This window comes from Caloenas nicobarica, chromosome 4, assembly GCF_036013445.1.
Source record: "Caloenas nicobarica isolate bCalNic1 chromosome 4, bCalNic1.hap1, whole genome shotgun sequence".
Classification (NCBI taxonomy): domain Eukaryota; kingdom Metazoa; phylum Chordata; class Aves; order Columbiformes; family Columbidae; genus Caloenas; species Caloenas nicobarica.
The window spans coordinates 37,317,154-37,339,601 of record NC_088248.1 but is presented as its reverse complement, the minus strand read 5'-3'; the positions used below and the strand labels follow the sequence as shown (position 1 = coordinate 37,339,601).

Sequence of the window (22,448 nt, the reverse complement as noted above, 5' to 3'; positions counted from 1 at the left end):
TAAGTATTTATTTATATTCAAAATTTTTTATCCAATAATATACTGTTTACTTTTTATGACAGGTACACAGTGAGCTCATAAAAATGCAACTAGAAAAGCCTATGCAAACATAGTTAGAATTTACTCTTGTTTCCAGTGGTAATTAAAATAGATTTCTTTTAATTCCCTTCAGCTGTTTCAACTTTTGAATCAGCTGTGCTCATTAGGCAACCTCTTCTGATTTATTCAGTTTCTCTGCTTTGTCCAATTCTTCTGCTTTATTTGATTCTTCTTTAGCTTCCACATCTGCTACCTCAGGGTGACTGCAAGCAGCGTCCGTAGCTGAGAGCTTTTTCATTTTGATGTTTGGCAGTTTCCTCAGATCACCATCCCATTCTCTTAAAGAAAAAAAAAAAAAATCAGTGTAAAACCGTTAGCAATAGAAATTGCAAGAAGGAATGGCAGAATTACTTCACCTTTCCTCAGAATGCGCTAACTCACGTGAGGCTGCTTTTCTAAATTTTACTACTAATCCCAATGCAGTATCAATAAGGAGCACTGTTTTCACCTAGTCTTGTACACTACAGCAGCTGTATTTTTTCTGTGAAGATTAAGTACTTTCAAATTTCACATTCTGAACAAAAAAATATATGATTCACTTTATTCCCACAGACTATTTGTATCCTCAGTTTCTTTAGGCCACCTATTTCTAGGTTTGACACATTAAACTCTCAAGTCTTGCAAGAAATGGAAAAGCAGTTTGGAAGAGCTGCTTCATCTGGATGCTGAATTTGCAGAGCTAATATCACATGTACATTATTATTTATTGTAAGTGTTAACATCTTGCATGACTAACTTCAAGGGGACACAAAATGTTAGCAAATATTAATTCACATGATAAGCATATTATTTCAAAAGGCTGCATGAAGGAGGAAGGGTTCATTTAAATTTAAATATCACAAGTCAAATCCAGTACTCAAATAATGGAATAGTTGCCTGATTCTAGTAAGTGCACTTCATGGACAATTTTTCTCAAGGGCAGAGACAGTATTTGCCAATTATAAGATAAACATGTTCTTGCTCTGCGAAGGTAATCAAACACCACTTTCATCAGATGTCCCAGTGCAAGAAGTCAATTGTTGTATTTATAAACACAGCAACCAGAGGCCTGTCTGTTCTTTGATATTTATGACTTTATTCCAATATCCTGTAAGTGTGACTTCTGGCTACGTATGACTCCTAGGAGTTAACAGTATATTGCTCCTGGCAACATAAGCATTCATAAGTCTTTTTTCTCCTTTAAAGTGTCTCATTTGATAGAGCTGTCAGCCAGACTGTTCATTCAATCCATTACAAAGGCACATTGACTTGCTCACCCAGACAAGCTAGCAGCAAGTTTCACAGCTTGCAGTTGTCCATTCACTTAAGATTTTAAACTAGTATATACAAACACTACTGTACTACACCTAGAATTGGATCTTCAAGAACATGACTAAGAACTTTGTGCTGTTGTAGTTGCTTAGTGATGATTTCTGACTATAAATGCCTTAGGTCAGTATGTTATATAACAATTACCATCTGAAAACTCATTTCAAGTAAGAAAGCAGTATAATGCCATTTATCGATAAATCTATGTCTTGATCTTTAAACACTAACAGAGAATGCTTATCCTGTTTGTGTAAATCAGTGAACAGCGGAGGTGAGAGTTTTAGGTAAAGAGAAAATATTCTCTAAGAATACTGAAAAAAAAAGATACTTAAGTTATAGAAATTGAATTCTAACTGTTGAAGCTTTCTAACTCTTCCAATGTTTTAATGACTGTTACCAGCATTTAGCTTGTGACAGCTAAGAAATGTTGAAAGAGCAACACCACGCCTAGCCTTTTTCCAATGACAAGTTCTCTGACAGTTTTGCATAAATTCTTTTTTAAGAAAAAATACATACAACACATCAAATTCAGAAACACTGTTTTGCCTAAACAGATTAGTAGTTATAATAAAAAGAACTTACCTGAAATATTTAAGATGCTTTCTGTTCATAATGTCTGGGATTTCTAATGGGAATGAAATGAAATTCTATTAGATGTGTTACATTATTCAGGTGAGTTTCACTGCACAAAAAGAAATGTGAGCTAAAGGGCTGAAAATATTATTTCGGACATAAAAAGACCAAGCAAATGAGAAAGTGGATTCATATTAGAAAGTCTCTAGTGCAATACATAAACAGAAAGACCTCTCATTGGTGAAGAAAAGGAAGTGAACTTATACCTAGGAACTATTCCAGAATTCAAATGTACCAGTTACCAAAAAAACAGACCTGACAAATAAAAAGAAGGTGCTTCATTTTCTCTAAACTGACACATCTGAGAAATAGCAAAATTTCAAGCGCTTAAAGTTTCCGTTAAAAAAAAGTCTAATGAAGAAACTAGAAAAATAACTAATGCATTATTTGTTTTAAAAGTATAACTAACATCCTCAACCAAGATCAAAGTGTGGTCAAGCTAGGTTTTAAAAGACATTCACAAATATAACAACACCGTTCTGCTCTGCAGAACTTACTATAAATATGCACAACAGATAAAAGGTAAAATAAGAAAGCTTAGTTTCAAAGCTGAACTAAATATACAAGCCTCACTAAAAATTAGTGACTACTAAGTGGTCCATAAGTATTTTTAAATGTTTTTGGAAAGAAAACTTCAAAGCACTTAAGTCACCACTGCAAGCAAGACAGATCAGCAGTAGAGTTAGGAAAGTAACTCTGATAATTCAAGTAAGAAAACATAACAAACAATTATATACACTTCGTACAATTTACCATGCAGTACAAGAATATATATGTGTGTGTGTGTTTTTAAAATAGAAACACTGGGAAAAGTACAGTAAGATGTGAGGTGTTTAAATAGAACATAGTCTTGGATTTTGGAATATAATACTACCACCTTCAAAGTGCAATGAGACCATCTGAGAGCAAAGAAACGCTATTTGATAACAATCAGTCTCCTTCCGATGCCAATTATAGTTTCCATTGTTAAATACCTTTTCTATAAACCACTCAATACTGGGAAACTAGCATTCCATGGTTGCTGAAATGCCTGTTAAATACTGCACTAAATGCAACATAATACTTATAGACTGTTGGCATCTGTCTCCTCCTCTGAGTTGAAAAAAACCAAACATCAATAGTTTCAATGACTGAAAGTTTTCAGTCTTCTCCACTAACAGAAATAAGTGACATATACTCACTACCAATCTTTATTACCTTTGGTAGTAAAAAAGAAGGCAGACATCTTGTACAGAGACCTATGGGACAGATTTTTTTTTTTCCTTTCTGGAGCAGCCAAAACATTCCTACTAGATGTCTAGTTTATAAGCTGATGCAGAATTCTACCTGGGATGCCTAAGCTGCTTTGCTTTGATTGAATGTCGTTCTTTTCTTGGTCAGTCCTGAAGTATTGCAAGTGACCTATGTTTAACATCTTCACTACTTTGTAGAGATTTATGCCTTTGGAGGCTTGAAATTTTTGCACAGTATAACATACCTTATTGCTGTCTATGAAGTGTACAGATTTCACAGCAAGCTGGTCTCTTAATAAAGACGACTGCTTGCTACCTCTGTAATGTTAAATCCACTTTATTATTTTTGCTATTAACAACGTGATGTTTCAAGAACTTCTTATACCGTCCTTGAGCAAACCCTGAACTTAGAGTCCTGCCTTTGTTCATCTATCAATTTTCCCAAGTCTTACAGTGATAAATCAGACCATGCTATCAATGCAGAATTATAGATGATTTTGCTACTACAGAATGTAGGATGATGGCACCTGCCACTTTCTTCGTGGCCAGAGTCTTTATTATCCAGAAATTCTTTCTTCCCTTCACATTGGGTTACAAAGTTACCAACTGAAGAACAATAATATACACAAGAGTTGTTGATACCAATTACATTGATTTCTGCAGCCTGCTTCTTGGCAAACAGGTAACAGCAACACTGCTCACAGCTGATCCAGGCAAGGCAAATAAAAATATATCTAATCCTCTTTTTGTCTGCCGATTCCTGGGTTCCGATAAACACCAGTGCCACATTAGGTCCATCCTTCCCAACTAAGCATTGAAACAAAGCCATGGTCACTCTTCCTTTCTTTGTAATGGCTTGAATTGCACTCTTGACAGCACAGTGCCAAATGCTGAAATGTCCTAACCTCCCCCACGTGAAAGAACTCCTTTCCGTCTCTCAGATACTGTACAAGGAGCGATGCCTACTCAGTTTTCTCCTAGGGCAGAGCTTAGTGATGTAAACAGTGAGTGTGGCAGGAATGGCACTATGCTAATTTGGGACAGCTGCCCCAGAAATGTGCTGAGATTCGTATATGTTCCTTCTGTCAAAGCACTGACCCAACATACAGTTCAGAGTTATTCTCAGACAAACCAGGACTAAATTGCAAGACTTTCAAATGAAGCCCTTTCAACTGCTTCATTTTGGCTGAAGAAACACGAAACAAACAAAATAAACAAACCACCTTGGAAAGCATTTAATGGCTTTTATTAACTTATATAGGATGTTTTCCAGACAGAATATTATCTAACAGGTTTATCTAGCTTGTCATGCAGGGCCTTCCCCAGCGTCACAAGAAAGCACACATTCTGAAGGGGGGAGATTCTCTGCCAAATCAAGATTTGGCACTGAACAGATCTTTAGTGCTTTAGCAGTGGCAACATTTTTAAATTCTGCTTAGATGTGTGTTTGCAATATGTTACACAATACAAACTCCAGCATTGCCAGCTTAGGAACAGAACTAGAAACTCTAGTCTCATTCTGGTTTGTGTGTAGAAAGTATAATCATATACTGTACAGTAACTGATTTTTTAAATTATGGTGGAAAGCACTGTATTTTCCAGATTAATGACACCTATCTTACTCAGATGTATCCCCTTAGCCTGCACCAGTGTCATGTTTTTTGCTGTGAACATTTTTGCTTGTGAACATTTTTAAAGCTAACTAACAAGCCCCAGGAGAGTGTTTTCTAAACTAAAGATGGAAAAAAATGGAAGACGGAGAAATATGGCACAGAGGTTAGTGGAAAAGAAACAGACACAGTATTTTGGGGAGCAGATACTGTCTGGCATTTCTAAGATGAAGTATTCAGTAACCTACGTATTATAACAAAACAGCAGTGAAAAACTGAAGTAAGCACTTGTTTTCATGTTTCTGACCCTTTTAGATAATGTTTTATTATCCTATCTTTTTTCTGAGGAAGAACAAACAGCATGCTAGCTCTCAAACTTTGTCATGAAGATGTTGCTGCTTAACACCATTTCAGGATAAGGAAAAAGACAAAGTGACCGAGCTTAATTTGTAACACAGAACTTGTGTAAAATACTGTGAAGTAAGCACCTTTCCAATTGTTCATACTGGACCTGATTACTTCAAAGTTCTGATGGACATCAGAAATAAAAAGCTTCTGTCAGCTATAGGTCTAACCAGTCCTAGCTCTGTGCACAGGCATGGACTGGAGGGCTTCTAAAGCACAACTAGAGAAAAAAGGAATAGAGAAAACAATCCCACAGCTAGAGTGCCCTTTTATAGGCAGGCAGGATTCTGCTGTGTCCCACAGCACTATTTTTTGACCAAGTGCTCTGTGACAGTCTGCCAGGATGCTTTATTTCCTTCCAGAAGTATGCTCTTAATAAAAACATTAGCATTCTTCACAGCAGTAACCATGTCTCTCTCCCAAAGCAAAGATTTGCGCAAGAGATTTACTTAAATCTCACAAGGACTGAAATGTCACTGCTCTGCACAGAATAGAGGCTGCATATATATCACATTCATTGGAGCTGTCATACAGAGAAACACTCAAATCAGGTCAAAGGATGATATTGCAGCCTAAAGTTAAAGAAAAGGATGTTACAAATTGTAGAAGCTCTTTAGACAAAGAACCATTCAGTTACACAATAATGATTATAACAGAAAAGAGCAGCTAACTAAGTAGTGCAGTAGTTACACTAGGCAGATACATGTAAATAATACAATTTTCATCTGAATTACATCCATTTCCTTGTAATACGAAGTTTCAGGAATTAGTTAATACAACTGGTGCGTTTAGCTTTAAAGACTGTTTTCCCAATGAGATTTACATTATGCTTCTGTGAGAATACGCAAGGTAATTAGAAGCAAATTATCAAAAATGTGTGATGTTCAGATGAAACAATTATGATGCTTTTCAACTGAAAGCATGCTAACCCTGAGTTCCAAGGATATATCATTTCAATAGCTTAGCTCTGAACATGTAAAACTAGATTAAAAACCACACATATAAATGACAACATCAGAAAGAAAATTGCAGTAAAATTAATTTATATACATTTAAGGAATAAGGAAGTGAAAGTAGCTGCTAACAAAACTCAAAAACTTCATAGACAGACTGAATGTTCCCTGTATAGGTACTATTTAAAAAAAAAAAAAAAAGCAAGAAAAAAGACTAACATTTACTATGCTTTTGGATATCTATCTACTACTTTTGTAAACAGCCAGTAAAGAATTCACTTTTCATTTACATATAACTGATATATACACATATATATGCATGGCATCAAATTTTAGGAGAGTTTCCTAAATGTAAACAATTCATATAATCTAGTCCCTTCATAGCAAATGCACATGTATACAAGAAACAACTGAGTTCAAGAATAGAGGAGAAAGAAAAAAACCGCACAAAACCCACACAACAAATACAAAGTCAGTTATAAAAGCTCCCCTCACTACAGCTTCCAGGGATAATAATGAGCTAGAGCATAAAAGCAGAGTTTCCAGCTGATTTCCATTTATCCCCAATCTCTAATTACAGTATTTAGCAGCAACTATTTTCTCTGAATGAATACTGTCCTAGACAGAGAGCAAAACCTGCAGCAGCTGTGATAACAAATAATGAATGATTTGAGAGCGTATTTAATATGTGAAGTTGCACCATGCTCTCTCAATGCTTTACTTACTAATACTATAATAACCCCAAATTTTGCTTACAATGTTTCTAGATTCTTCTTTATTTTTATGTTGTGCATGTGTATTTGACATCTTTCTATCTAGTCCTGTTGCTTTTTTCAGTCAGCTTTCCACAAAGAAGGAAAAAAGGAAGAACTAAGATTTGAAAACAAAAATCAAAAAGTAGTTTTTCTACAACTGAGCTATTTGATAACATTCATAGTATCTTCCTATGAATTTCCCCCACTCCCTTTAAGAAATCAAAGATTACACATGAAGTCACACAGCTATTGTTGAATTCCTCTGCTATTGCAGGATGTGAAAGTACTAAGTAACACCGGCAGAATTTTTAGAGCCATTCATTTTCTTTATTGGTAAAATATAAATTGGGGGAAAAGAGAATATGACACAACCCAAACCTTGCTGTGCTTTGTATTCTAACCGCAGAACAATGCAGATTTTTTTAATGTCCTCCATTATGCACTTTTACTGTTAGGACTGACTGCCTTTGAATAATACTGTAGCATTAAAGCCAAGTTCATCACTTAACTCCAACGTGCTTATTTCTTAGAGAAAAATACATCAATTTCACTACTATTTTGTAGTTGACTCTCCTCAGAACAACTCCTTGCTTTTTGTAATTTCATTATCCCTTTGTCTTTCTCCCTTATTGCACCAGACTACTTCTGCTTCCCTTCAGCCTACTTCCAGCTGTCAAATTTTTAGTCTTTTATTTATATTCTCTCACATGTAGCTTTCATCTATATGCTATTAATACCTCCAAAACCACAAAATACTTTCAAAAAGAGTTTGTTTCTTCTTAAAGAAGGCTATGTACCTTAAGAGGGAATTTTCCTCTCTAAGCTCATGTTGTGGTTTTCACACATGATGCTCCTCAGAAGATTTCACTGGATGATCTGCTGGCACAGATGGCTACCCCACAGGAAGATAAATAGTAATAAAAAAAGTCAACAAGAATATCTGGCATCATGATTTTATTCAAACTTGTGATAATGGCCAAGGTACGTGATTAAAAACTCAAAGTGCTTTCAACTAGGCTTTTATCTACATGACTTTTAGTTTTGAATTTTCGGAGGTTTTGTGGGTTTTTAATTATTAAGAGGTTAAGTATTAGGACCTTCACATATTGCCTTTCACTCCTTCCACCATCTTATGCAGTAAGACAAAGAAAGGAGCATAACTCCTTTGCCTGAGAAGAACAAGAGCAAAACCATAGTTTTCTACTTGTGGATTATCACTTGTGTTTGTAGAATAGAGCCTGTAGAGTAGATGTGTCACGATAGCCCAGGATTTCTTCCTGGATTACCTAGACTTAAACAGGAAAACTCCAGAAATATTCAAATTTTGGAAATACATCTGTACTACAATTTCTGCTGCAATCATTCTCCCATATGAAAGACATCTCAACCTTGGTGGAATGAAGGGTCTCTTTCTGAAGATGTTTTAGGCACATGAATTCAGAGACTTTGGTTCTCCTCAAGTTCATGAAACTTAAAGCCCACTCTCTCATGATAAGAAACCTGCTGAAGTTCTTCATGCCACTGGTGCAACTCAGTGGAAAGGGGCAAGTCAGGCCACAGGTTTATCCCTAACAGTAATTTTACATATTATCAAAAGTTAGAGGAAGTATAACAACTTCATTGGCCCAAGTCGGGTTAACAAAGCCCATCTAAAAAAAGCAATTAATTTGTAGACAAAGTGATGTTTGTTATTCCCCCACATGACCAAATAAAGTCTTGATGCTAATGCATGTTAAAACATGCACGCCCACTGAAGTGCACTTTAAAGATAAAAAATACTTTGTATATAATGAAGGTCCATCAAGCTGCTCAACAGAATTTGTATTTGAGACAGGTGCATGAAATCTCACTTTAGTTTCAAAAATATGTTATATATGACTGCACTAAAGAGGCAGTACTAGCAAAGATGCACAAAAGCAAAGCAGTAAAGCAGAAATGTATAAGCCAGATCTCCACTATCTTTTCTTCCTTTTCTTCACTCTGCCCCTCCTCCTAAACTCCTCTGCAAGACATAAACACCTGCCACTTAGTTAACTTCTTTAAAGAGAAAAATAAAAGATAATGCCTACACATTTCGCTTAGATTCTAGCCTTGTAAGCAAGAAAAGATGTGACCACAGGATTATTTGTAATATTTTTACATACCTATTCCATAGCCTTCGTAGAGCTGTCTTTCACGTTCTATGGTCTGCTTGATGACCGCTTCCCGTGAACCATGCTGTCTTCCTTGTCTGCCTTTAATACTGTTTTGTAACTCAATCTGCTCCAATTCAGCATTGAATCGACACATATAACTGAAAAAAATAAAATGTGTTTATGCTAGATGCAATCATGCAAAACTTTTGCAAAACAGAATTACTTTGATAACCTAAGAAGTTATTTTTACTAGTTGTATTTATTTTCTAAATTAGTCAGAGATGTTTCTTAGATTTGAACTATTACTTTAATCTTCAAGGTGGCAGCTCCATTTAGCACTTCATTTGAATCATCTGCAGCTTCCAGAAGGACTACTTTTTTTATTTGACTTTTTTTTTTTTAAACTATGCTTGCATAAACCAAACAAAACAAAAAACTCAAACACATTGTTATAATTCACCTGCTCTGGAAGACCAGTGTTAAATCTAAGTATTCCTAACTAAATTGCTGAATTTCACCACCTCAATAGCAATTTTTAAACTAACGTTCTTCTTTGGCATATGTTCTACATCACTGGCAAATTTCCAACCCAAATCCAAAAAGTAACTATCACTTTTACTGCCTTTGCAGTATCAGTAGCGTTGATTAGCAGTTTACAGGTTTCATGAACAGCGTAGGGAGCACATCAGAGCTTCTGAAAGGAAACTGATATAGTACATGTGTCTAAGAATATGTATACATTACATTATTTAGGTAGCAGGTGAAAAATGGTGACAAACCACTAGTATGTACATCCAGCAGCACAGAAATAATTGAGTTCCTTCTTAGCACACTCAATTTTTTTGTGACTTCCTGCCCTAAAAATTGACCCACTTGAGTACCGTTTAATCTCAGCAAAGAAAATTAAAGAATAAAGAAGAAGAATGAAACCTGTGTATTTAAGTGTCACAGAATAACCCAACTAGCAAATTAATGCAATTACTACTGTCCAAATCATTTAGTTCTCCACATGCTACAAAAGCAGAGACATACTTAATAACAAAACCAACAAACAACTTCAGTAATTCTAGTGTGAATATATACATCTTTCAATATATAATGAACCTCAGTTGTAACAAAATCAACTGCTTAATATTATTAATAGTAATATGTAAAAAAGTCCTTCTCTGAGTCATCATCACTTTATCAAACTTATTTAAGAACATTATTTTTAAAAGACAAATCAAGCTTTTTAATCCTATTTTAACATCAGTCTTACTTTTCAATTAGTTCGCCAGCTTCCTTCTTTGTGTATTCAATTTTATCAGGGTCAAGGTGACTTTGAAACCATTCCAATTTTTCTCCTACAAGAATAAACATTAATGATTACATCATCACTGTAGCATCATAGCATCAACACAGATTAAAGTTCTCCAAAATTTCTGAAATAATCCCCCATTTTTCAAGATTTTGAAGGGCATCATAGACTCAATGATATTGTGTGTACCAGGTATGAAGGTAGCTATAATAGAAACATTCTCACATTATTTCAGATGTATTTTACGTCTTCCTTACAGAAAAAAGACGTTACGCTTTGTTTTACTGGAAATTAGTGTTTAAAATATCACTGGATCAATTGCTTAAGATGGAAACTTAGGAAGGCCTCAAGCGGAAAAAAAAACCAAACCAACCAACCAAAAAAAAAACCACACACCACCACAATGGCTGAGCAAGAGTTTTGATCATCACAATTTTAAACAGATTGAATTGAAAAGGTGCAGTGTCAATCATATGAAAAAGATTCCAGGTTGTGTCTCATTACTAGCACAATGTGTCTGTTAACCTACATGTACCATCCTCTTTTACAAATGATTAAAAAAAAGTATGGAGACAAGTACAATAAATACATGTACAGATGTACAAGAGATGTTCGGTCTATATTGCCCTGTCGTCATGTACACTGACCAAAGATTGGGCTGTATTTAGGCCCAAGTTCAGCCCTGTATATACTACTTGAGTGAACATGTCAGGTATTTTAGCATTTCAACAAAGTCTATTTTAAGATTACAGAGTCAGATTATAAAGAAAGTATCTATAAAGTTGCTAAAACTTAGTCTATGCTAAAAAGTTGATACTGCATTCAGTAACAGAAGTTTCTGCTCACCAATGATACTCAAACGCAAAGCTTTGTCAGTCTTCAACCTAGCAGAGAAAAGCAGACATATTAGCCAGGAATGAGTACCATACAAATAATGATCTTCATTTTCCTTTTCCCAAGAATCATTGTTTTGGAGTCACAATGAAAGTCAAGGTAAAATTTCAAGTAGAAATCTTCGTCAAATTGAGAACAATGTAAAACTTATTCTGCTTCACCTAAAATTTGTATTTTTTGGTAACAAAAAAATTTGCAAAAAAAACCTTTTTGCTACTATATGAAATTTATCCAGTTTACCTGTTAAATTAAACAGTTTATTGGAAGAGATTGAATGGAAAAAACCAGATGAAAACAGGACACAACGCTTTTCTTAGAGCAAAGTAATTTTATGAAAGACCTGCATTGTCATTTATTTATCTAGGCAATGAAGTATACAAACACAGTTTTCTACTGGAAGAAAACCTTCAGTTTCTAGTGTACACAACTTATTTCAGCATGAGAAATGAATGACAGGATCAGATGTTGCCTTATTGTAGCTTATATAAAAGCCTCACCTCAATGACTGCTGGAAGACAACAATATTAACAGGCAGGCTAATCAAATAAGGTAAATCAAAGAAAGGTCCGCTCATCTCCTTCCACACAAGAAGTAACTTCTTTTGCTCAATGGAAAGAGAGGATGAGGACAGGGATACCATTTTGTGACAAGCTGTTGCTTTGTGATGATCTTTTCCTGCTATCTCCACAAAATCATCTGCTTAGGCTCTGATCACTTCTAAGGATGATTAGTGGTTTTCTTGATGTTTACTAGGTACCTAAAAGGTTAAAGCCTTCATGCTCCACCAGCACTTCTTTATCTCAGATATCGTATTCAACTGTTCTACTCTAAATACTAACAAAAAATAAGTAGTTGCCAAATCAGTTTACCAGTTCAGTGTTTTTCCCTATAATATCCACACACACAAATGCCATCTATGGCTCTGAGAACTAAGACAGGCACATTGATTAGGAAAAAAAGAAAAAAACAAACATGGTTGACAAGACATATTTCCTCATTTCTTGTTTCAGGTTGCTAAATACCTCCATATTTCTCCCATGTCCATTTTTGCTAGCTTATGCACCAACTAGTGGCTTGGTTAAGCATTTTAGGACAGTTACATATGAAAATCCTTCTATAAGAATTAAAAATTCTGGGGTTTTTTGCAGTTGATTTTTTTTTAATTTCTGTAAGCAGAACAAACAATTTTAAGAGTGAACGTTTTTTCAGTTCCACATAAAGAACCTGCAAGAATAGATCTCAAAGCATTGCTGCTGCAAACAGCAAAACAAGAAGCACAGTGGCTGCAGGGAAATTAAGAGGTTAGACAACAAAATAGCTAAGGAGAAACAAACAGAGAGCTCCACAAGGAGATATTTTAAGGCTACTGTTTACACCTAAGCGGTTGCTTCATGCCAGATCAAGGAATACTGTAAAAACTCTTTAACTCTCATATCTTACATCATGACAGTATTAGGCTAGTATATTTGTAATGAAAATGCACAGAATCCTAAAAGAATTACAATATATGAACAATGGAAACGGTATATTTTAACTCAGGAGGGAAAAAGAAAAAAAAATCCACGGCTAGATCAGCTCTCGCTACCAAAACCAGAGAGAGATTTCAGCAGTAGTAAAAAAAAAAAAAAAAAACAAACCATGATTGGTGTCAGCACATCACTACTAAGAGAAGTTCCAGGAACATCCCATTATGGTCTGGTTTCTTTAAGTGTAGAAAAAGCAATGTTCTGCTGGCACCAGTGAATCAGCTATTGCTGTCTCATAAAAGCATCTTTTTAATTATAACAGAGCCAAGTTACCTATAGGAATAAGGATCCACAGGTAGACTAAGAGAGAATAAATCCATAGTAAGATACTGGAATTTGTTGCTGCTCATTAGACCTTGAGAAACAGTGAGAAGAGGGATGCAGGCAAGAAAAAGGTGCGATTCAACTGAACATGACAACTTAAGACTGTAGGCAATTTTCTAAAACCAACCAGTTTGTCTTCTCTTATTATGGTCAAGATTGGTCTTTTGTAGTGCAGCCAGTTTCTGGACAATAAGCTTATTATTACTGTTATATTTCATTGGGAATTGCATTGCATTGAAAGGTATCTGGACAAGGGAGACTGTAAAAAGACTCCTGCAACTTAGAGCAGAATTTCTCCTTCCTTTTGCCCAGTGCTGCATTAAGTATTGAAATTCCTTCTGGGTAATGTCTTCCCTTTTTTACTTATCTTGTTGGGCAAAAGATACTCAAATATGCATTTCATAACTAAATGCAATTTCCTTTCCTGTTCAGCATAAACAGGAATTTTCATAGGAGTTATTTATCTTCCTCCATCATAAAGAAAAGTAAAAAAATTAAATAGAAGCTTAAACTGTCTATAGTCCTGAATCCTGTCTCCAGCCAAGCACCAAAGGAGACCAAAATCAACAACAAAAAAACCAACCAACCGAAAAAAGAAAACAAGAAAATTAAAAACCCCACACAAAACCAAGGCAAATGTTTACTCCTACTTCTGCAAAAGACATTCTCACCTTCCAGTAACATGTCATTCAAGGACTTCCTACACCCAAGGCAATACCTTTACTGAGTAGTAATCAACAGACAAAATGTATGTGTGTTCAAAAGGTCAAATTTAGCCAACCACAATAAAAGTATCTTCTGGCAAATAAATCCACAGCTTAATTAAAATAATAAAGATGAACCATATGAACTTTCTAGATTCATTGACTGTCTCTGATCCTTATTTTAGAATGAAGATCAAAGAATCAGCTTTTCCATGCTGCAGAAGTGCATTAGCCCATACAGAGAAACCATCCTCTTTACTCAGTATGGGTGAGATCACAGTGGGAATACTGCCTCCAGTTTCGGGCCCTCTAAGATGACTTATTTCTATATGATAAGAAACATGGTCAAAGAAGCAACCAGGTTTGTAGATGGGATTAAGAAAACATTGCAGAGACTATGAGGAAGCTTCTCCTGTTCACCACTGCTATAAAGTCCACTGCTTTAAAGGTGGCTTCTGTAGTCCAAAGCACCCCAACACTGCTCTGAATACCCTTTCTAGCTAGAGCAACCTTACAGCTTTGCTCTAGATAAGGTTCTACATCCATCCCCAACCACAAAGTTGCACAGTCTCTGAGGAATATATTAACCATACCCAGAGTTCCTAATTTTACATCTTCACACATATGAATATTTGGGCTCAGCTCACATGGTCCATCCAAATACCAGTATACTCTGACAGAAAATGCTTTAAGGCCAGTCTTCTCCAGCTATCTTTTCCCTCTGTGAAAGGGGAAAGTAAAGCTTAAAACCAGAAAACTAAACTTGCCATGGAACAGCAAGAAATCACCAAACAGGAGTTAACTACTCAGTTTTATTCGGAAGTCTCTCTTCTGCAAGAAGCTTTCTGGGTCTTCTTTTCTCTGAAGTCAGCATTTTAGCAGAAGAAGCTACACCCTAGGCAGGGTTCTTATTAAAGCCCAGAGCAAAGTCAAACTAGGTGAGTAAGCTTCATGTGAAATCAGCAGCATCGCGCCTTTCAGATTATGTAAAGCAAAATGCTGCAATAAGAAGAAACCTGTCTTGTAAAGACAATACCAAAAATCAAATAGCACAACTATACACTTTGTATAAGCTGATTTCATTGAAGTAAACCTGTCAGTTCACATGGCTCAGCACTACTTATATAGGTCTGTCTTTACTTTAAGGTCATATCAGCATAACCGCCCCCTTCTACCACCACCATCCTGTCCCCAAACAGAAAATGTCTATTGTGATGCTGTCCATTGGTCTGTACATAAATTTTGCACAGTCAACTTACTTTTCTTTCTTTTCCTGTTTGTGTGCTTCTCTTGCAAGCTGCGCAGCTTTTCTGCTGTAGGGATGGATAACTTTTTTCTCTTGCTTCCCTCCTTGCGTTTTTCGTAACTTTGGCTGAAAAGAAATCAAAGATGGCTTATGCCACTGAAGTTAATTAAAACATAAAGAGAAGTTAAGAGCATACACCATTGTTCAGACTAAAAACATCATGCAACAACATCTCAGAAAGCCCTGAGCTTATCAGCAGCAGCTTATCAGTTCCACCAGTTAGATCTTACCCTCCTCAGCAACAAACAAAATTACTTGAACATGGTACATGGTGTAACAAAACTACCAGAGCACTGAAAATGCTGTAAGTAATCTTGCATAGTGACTATTCTCAAAATACCTAATTTGTAGAACCCTGCAGCTAGGAAACTAAAATTAGGTCTGGGTACTTTTGCAGTAAATGTCCCCATTCAACTGGTATCCAACTGTTGCATCTGGATTCCTGACAAAGGCCATATGTAATTTGTACAACATAACAAAAATGGATATTTTTGTCCCTCCCCTGCAGACCATGAGTGCCTCACACTAGGCAGCAGCCTGAGGCTTTCCTTCACTAGCTGTTTGTGCAGCAGAGATGGAATAATACTCACAAATGTTTAAAATATTGTAACACTAGTTTAAGTGATGTTACTTTTTGGTGAAACAGTGTTTGAACAAAACTGAAAAGCTTTATCAAACAACATGCAATTTAAACTCTTTAAAGTAAGAAGTGTGCGCGCAAAAGAAACAACTGAAAAAAAAAAGGAAGCTAAATGTGCACGTGTGATGCAGGAAACAGCAATCAATAAATGGGGGCTTCGGTACATCGTATTATCTGTGTTAGCACCAGTGTTTGGGATTGCGAAAAGAAAGACGCCTTGCTAAAGTCGAAAACACATTATCCTGAGCACCTAAATAACTCGTGAGAGACACCTTGCCCCAGTTTCACACCCCAACCCCGCTCCTCCCGTCAATCCGCCGCTGCTCGCTGGCGGCTGCACCCACAAAACCAGCCCCGCCGCCCGGGCCCCCGCCGGCCAGGCCGAACGCCTGCCGGGAGGGCGGGCAGGGTCACTCGGGGCTCCCCGGGAGGGAGCAGCTTTTAAACGCAGGGTGGGCTCACCGCCGCTCACGGCCCGCAGGGCCGCCTGCCGCCTCTCAGGGTCCCCGCCGCAGCCTCCCAGGGCCTCCCCAGGAACGCGGTGCGGCCGCTCCCGGCGGGAAAGGAAGGGCCGGGGCCGCCGTGTGGGAAGCCCCCCGCCGCCCCACAGCTGCCCGTGGCCGCAGCCCCAGCCCTGCCCGTATCACCATCTCCATGCCCGTCCCACGCCCATCCCGCCGCACACACCATGGCGAGCGACCCTGCTTCCGCCGCCGCGGTGCAGCAGCCAAAGGGACCCGGGCGGGCGGCCGGGCGGGCGTTCCGGTTCCGCGGCGGGGCGGTGCCCGGTGCCTCCGGCTTCGCCGGCACCCCCGGCGTTAGCTGCTTCGAGCGTGGCTTTTTTCTTTCTTTTTTCTTTCTTTTTTCTTTCTTTTTTCTTTCTTCTTTCTTTCTTTTTTCTTTCTTCTTTCTTTCTTTCTTCTTTCTTCCTTCTTTCTTCTTTCTTCCTTCTTTCTTCTTTCTTTTTTCTTTCTTCTTTCTTTTTTCTTTCTTTTTCTTTTTTCTTTCTTTTTTCGTTTTTCTTTCTTTTTTCGTTTTTCTTTCTTTTTTCTTCTTTCTTTTTTCTTCTTTCTTTTTTCTTCTTTCTTTTTTCTTCTTTCTTTTTTCTTCTTTCTTCTTCTTTCTTCTGTTCTTTTTTTTTCTTTTTTCTTTTTTCTTTTTTCCTTTTTTCTTTTTCATCCTTTTTTTTCCTTTTTCTTTTCTTTTCTTTTTTTTTTTTTTTTTTTTCCCCTGGGAAAACAAACAGAGGAAGAACACAAAGCTACAGGTTGGCCTGGGTTGCAGTATTGGAACACCACTGACTTGTGCACTTGCAATAAAACTGTTCCATAGATCCACAGAATGGTTGGCATTGTTTTTACATCCAGTAGTTTAGGATGTAGCAGTCATAACAGGAAACTGAACACTGAATTTTAAATCCTCCATCCAAGTAAATAGATTTAGCATAATGCTGTTGAATGCCACAGGCATCGTAGCGAACTTGAGAATAGCTCTGGTTTAATGCTGTTCAAGTCTACATGGGACCAGCAACTTAGATTTGGCTGGGGGATGCAGAAGGAGGTATATTTTGAAGGGGAGTTAATGGTGAAATCGAATATAAGTCAAACAACATGGCAAAATGACAGTGAAAACATTTTGACAGTGGGATGCCACTCACGAATGCAAGCCAAAGTTGAAAAAAACCAAAACCAAAACAAAACCTACTTAGATTCTTTGTTAATTTGGATGAACAGCAATGTGGCTGTATTTTTTTTGTCTACTAAGAAACAGCAGCGATGAAGAAACAGCCTTGACTTAATTATTTGCTTTTAGACGCACAGTTTCCAAACTTGCACCATGCCCCCGTTGCGACTGTGGTCTTTGCCTTCCTTCAGCTCCCAAATGCAAACACAAGTGCCAGCACCAGCCTCTACCAGCAGCCACTCCAGCATCACGCAGATTAATGTCCTTAGCTCGGAGATGTTAGAGTGCACATGTCTGGAAAACTCAACAGCTGTGCTATTCCTGGCAGAATAGCACAGAAAAAAACTGCTGTGGTCTCCAGTTAGTTATCATCTCACAGAGAGATGCTGGGTGGGAAGCAGGGGGAGGTGTAGAATTGGCTTTACTTCATGGTTGGGACACATGCTGTAGCTGAAAGGTACCCACAGTGCAGCATTACCGAGACGCATTCTACCTAAGCTTAAATTTTTAATTGGGATATTAAGAAAGAAACGTAGGCTCTGCAGATACTTATACTTAATGGGCAGCTCCAAGGGGCTTTTCAGCCAGTCTTTTGCCATTGACTATAATGAGACCCTTGGGTGATGATGCATCTAATTTGATGACCTAGTTACAAACCAAAAACTATTCAAAGTAAATGTGCACCAATTCCTTGTCTAATCTTGTTCTTTAAATAGTTTGTAATCTGGAAAAAAAATTCTTTGTTTTTAACACTTCATTCTCTCCATATAAAAAGGATCTTTTGTAAAATATCTTGAGAGCTATGTAGAATAACTGCTCTTTAAATTCTCCTAAGTCATATATTTATCCTGGGGGGGAGAGGGTGGGCACAACACAATAATCTAAGTTCAGCATGTTGATATATGCATCTTAATTTGCATTTTTCACATTAATTTTACCAATACTATTGCCAATGCATAAATTAAAATAAAGGGATACCTGTCTGTCATAGCCCTTCTTACAGTGTTCTGTCTCAATGAGACAAAACAAAATGGGTTTAGTAAGTTTAGATTAAATATTCTTACATCCCAAACCAGGTTTGGTATTAAATTCCAGTTACTATGGAACATCATGTTAAATAATATGAAGCAGTAACCACAATATCACAGAATCATAGAATCACAGAATGTTAGGAATGGGAAGAGACCTCAAAAGGTCATCTAGTCCAAACCCCCTGCCGGGCAGGAACACCTAGGTGAGACTACACAGGAAGGTGTCCAGGCGGGTTTTGAATGTCTCCAGAGAAGGAGACTCCACAACCTCCCTGGGCAGCCTGTTCCAGTGTTCCGTCACCCTCACTGAGAAGAAGTTTATTCTCAGATTGCCAGACTCTCTCCAGGAGTTCTCTGTCCTTCTTGAACTGAGGGGCCCAGAACTGGACACAATATTCCAGATGAGGTCTCACCAGGGCAGAGTAGAGGGGAAGGAGAACCTCTCTGGACCTACTAACCACCCCCCTTCTAATACACCCCAGGATGCCATCGGCCTTCTTGGCCACAAGGGCACAGTGGTGGCTCATGGTCATCCTGCTGTCCACCAGGACCCCCAGGTCCCTTTCCCCTACACTCCTCTCTAATAGGTCATTCCCCAACCTATACTGGAACCTGGGGTTGTTCCTACCCAGATGCACGACTCTACACTTGCCCTTGTTATATTTCATTAAATTTCTCCCTGCCCAATTCTCCAGCCTGTCCAGGTCTCGCTGGATGGCAGCACAGCCCTCTGGCATGTCAGCCACCCCTCCCAGCTTGGTGTCATCAGTGAACTTGCTGATAGTACACTCAATTCCCTCATCCAAGACATTGATGAATATATTAAACAATACTGGTCCCAGTACTGACCCTTGAGGCACTTCACTAGATACAGGCCTCCAACCAGACTCCGCCCCATTGACCACGACTCTCTGGCTTCTTTCCTTCAGCCAGTTCACAGTCCACCTCACTACCCGATCGTCCAGACCATAGTACCTCAGTTTAGCTGTGAGGATGCTGTGGGAGACTGTGTGAAATGCTTTACTGAAGTCAAGGTAGACCACATCCACCGCTCTGCCATCATCTATCCACCTCGTTATGTCCTCATAAAAGGCTATGAGGCTGGTCAAGCACGATTTCTCCTTGGTGAAGCCATGTTGACTGCCCCTAATGACCCTCTTATCCTAGATATGCCTTGAGATGGCACCAAGGGTAAGGTGTTCCATCACTTTCCCATGGATGGAGGTGAGGCTGACTGGTCTATACTTGCCCGGGTTCTCCTTCTTGCCCTTTTTGAAGACTGGAGTGCCATTTGCTTTCCTCCAGTCCTCAGGCACCTCTCCTGTTTCCCAAGACTTGGCAAAGATGATGGAGAGTGGTCCAGCAATGACTTCAGCCAGCTCCCTCAGCACCCGCGGGTGCATCCCATCTGGACCCATGGATTTATGGATGTCCAGATTGCTTAATTGCTCCCTAACCCACTCCTCATCAACTAAAGCAAACTCCTCCATTGCCCTGCCTTCCTCTGGGGCCTCAAGGGTACAGGGCTCCTTAGGACAGCCTCTGGCAGAGTGGACAGAGGCAAAGAAGGCATTCAATAGCTCTGCCTTCTCTGTATCCTCTGTCACCAGGGCACCCACCCCATTCATCAGTGGGCCTACATTGCCTCTGGTGTTAATTTTGTCTGCCATGTATATATGGTACTTAGGAGACAGAATCCATACAATTCTGAGAAGGAGACCCTATTATAATGATAATCCCATGTATCAGATTTTCAGAAATTCTGACATGTAAAAATTAGACCACTTGATCTATAAAAGCTAGACCAACTTCTGAATATTCCCATTTACAGTGTTATAACTCTATTAATTAGAATGGAGGTTAAAATTGCAGTTTTAATAAAATGCAAATTTCCTGAGTTCAAGGGAGTCAACTAAAGGTTAAAGCAATTAACAGCTGGGTTTAGAAGCAAGAAAAAAGTAATGAGCAGGGGAAACTACCTCAGTGAGGGAACAGTGAGTAGTCAGACATAGCTTTGTCAGGAGCTGCCTTGGCCTGAAATGCACCTGTAGTAGAGCTTTTGTGGAAAGACATATGTAGAATTTCTTAACTATATTCCATATTATTAATTAGACCAAGCAATACAATACAAATATAAAATTGTAGTTATGCTTACAGTTATTTTGTGGATTTTTTAAAGATAATCTGTCCTACATTTGTGATTTTTTTATGTGCTTTTACCTTAATGAATGAAGGATATAGCCACCTGATGGTAAACATAATACAAAATACACTGCTAACTTTAAATTGTGTTGGGTTTGTTTGATTGGTTTTGGGTTTTTTTGTGTGGCGTTTGGTTTTTTGTTTGGTTTGGTTTGGTTTGGTTTTTGTTTTACTTAGTGTATATTTACCACAAAGTTCCTGATGAATGATATACTCTTTGGAATACCAGTTTCTTTCTATATATGCAGAGTTCGAATCTGCTCACGCAACGAGGGTATAAATGAAACTGGTGTGATACTGTTCTAGGGATTGTTTAAATGTAAATAAATTGGGTAAGAATGATAAGTCACTGAAACCGATACATAATCTAGGTTATTTTTAAGTGAACCTTTAGGAGAATAAATGAGCTAATACTGAGCTCGGCGTTGTCACAGTTCAGTCACTGACTGAGCTTCAGCAAATGAAGATGCATTCACTGGTTAAAGACATACCCTAATATTCTCTGTATCCTGATTTCATAAATACAATGCCATTTGCTTTTAATTTAGCCAGGTTTATGCTTTGAAATTACATTCCTATCAATTCCATGCCATTGTTTAATTCTACAGTTTACAGATTGTGAACATGTTTATCTGCGTGACTGAGGCAATATTTTTATAAATTTGACTTTAATGACTCAACAGAGCTATAAACGAAGGCAAGAGGGCCTTGTTTTGAAACTTGTGTTCTTCACATGGATTACAGCAGATTTTCAAGCATTGGTTTGAAATTTGCTTTAAACTGCTTATATATGACAAATTTGTTTTTACTTCTGTCATTGATTCTTGTGTATTTTGCACTGATATCTTAATTTCTCTGCTGATAAACTAAGGAAAGGTACAAGAGAAGTACTTATTTATACAATTTACTCTTCCCTTCCTGGTTTATAACTATTTCTAAACTATAGAGCACAAGAAAACACTAAGAATACCTAATGTGCTCCTTTGATTATATTTCATGCTAGCTATTTCTGCATTTCTCAATTTTTCTAAATGCTGTTACTTTTTCATTGTTGTTGTTTTTAATCTCTCTAATTACTCTCAAACTCTACCTAATGGATTCCTGTCACTAATCAGAGAAGCAGAAGACCACTTGTTCCTTTTGACAGGGCCTCCTAGGCTAATGCAATTACCTGGCATAGTCAGCCATTTTATCAATTCTGTTAACCTTTTTAAATTAGAGCTCTTGCCACTTCATTTGTTTCAATTTTTAAGAGGCTCTCTAGTGCAGTATGTGCTTACATATGCTTTAAAATTCTAAATACGATTTAGTGTACTAAAAAATATAAAACAAAAATCATCATCTATGCAAATAACCTACAGTGTCTTGTAAAATCATCCTTTTCTATCCCATCTGTTTCCTCCTTTCCTTTCCTTTCCTTTCCTTTCCTTTCCTGTGCCCTGTGCTTCCACCAAAGTCCCAAAAAATTCGTACATCATAAACCAGAAATGTTTCAAATAAACCAGTTCTGTATATTTTGAAATATTCTGGTAACAGAGCAGCCAGGTAGCATATCAGTTTCAAGATATTGGACATATTAATAGAATTTAAAGTTTAAAACTTTCCTAGATGAAAAAACCTGAAATGAGACTACAGAGTAGTAGTATAACATGCTGCCACTGTATAGAACGGCATCTTCAGCGAAGAAAATCAAATCTGGTATATTAGATTC

The 22,448-nt window shown here is 37.7% G+C and overlaps 1 protein-coding gene across 1 annotated transcript; it reads right to left on the bottom strand.

Moving 5' to 3' along the window:
* Window positions 1-16,564, bottom strand: TMA16 (translation machinery associated 16 homolog). The gene is made up of 7 exons (XM_065634432.1): window positions 16,509-16,564; window positions 15,135-15,247; window positions 11,274-11,311; window positions 10,389-10,473; window positions 9,140-9,288; window positions 1,990-2,032; window positions 1-377 (listed from the first exon to the last, which is right to left on the bottom strand). The coding sequence occupies exons 1-7, from the start codon at window positions 16,509-16,511 to the stop codon at window positions 203-205; spliced, it is 606 nt and encodes a 201-aa protein (XP_065490504.1). The 5' UTR covers window positions 16,512-16,564; the 3' UTR covers window positions 1-202.
* Between the last annotated feature and the right edge of the window lie 5,884 nt (window positions 16,565-22,448).

Excerpts from the sequence above, each read along its gene's own strand:
- TMA16 (XM_065634432.1), bottom strand. Across the intron at positions 2,033-9,139 it reads CTACGAAGGCTATGGAATAG|AAATCCCAGACATTATGAAC; the intron begins GTATGTAAAAAT and ends CATTCCCATTAG. Across the intron at positions 378-1,989 it reads AAGCATCTTAAATATTTCAG|AGAATGGGATGGTGATCTGA; the intron begins GTAAGTTCTTTT and ends TTTTTCTTTAAG.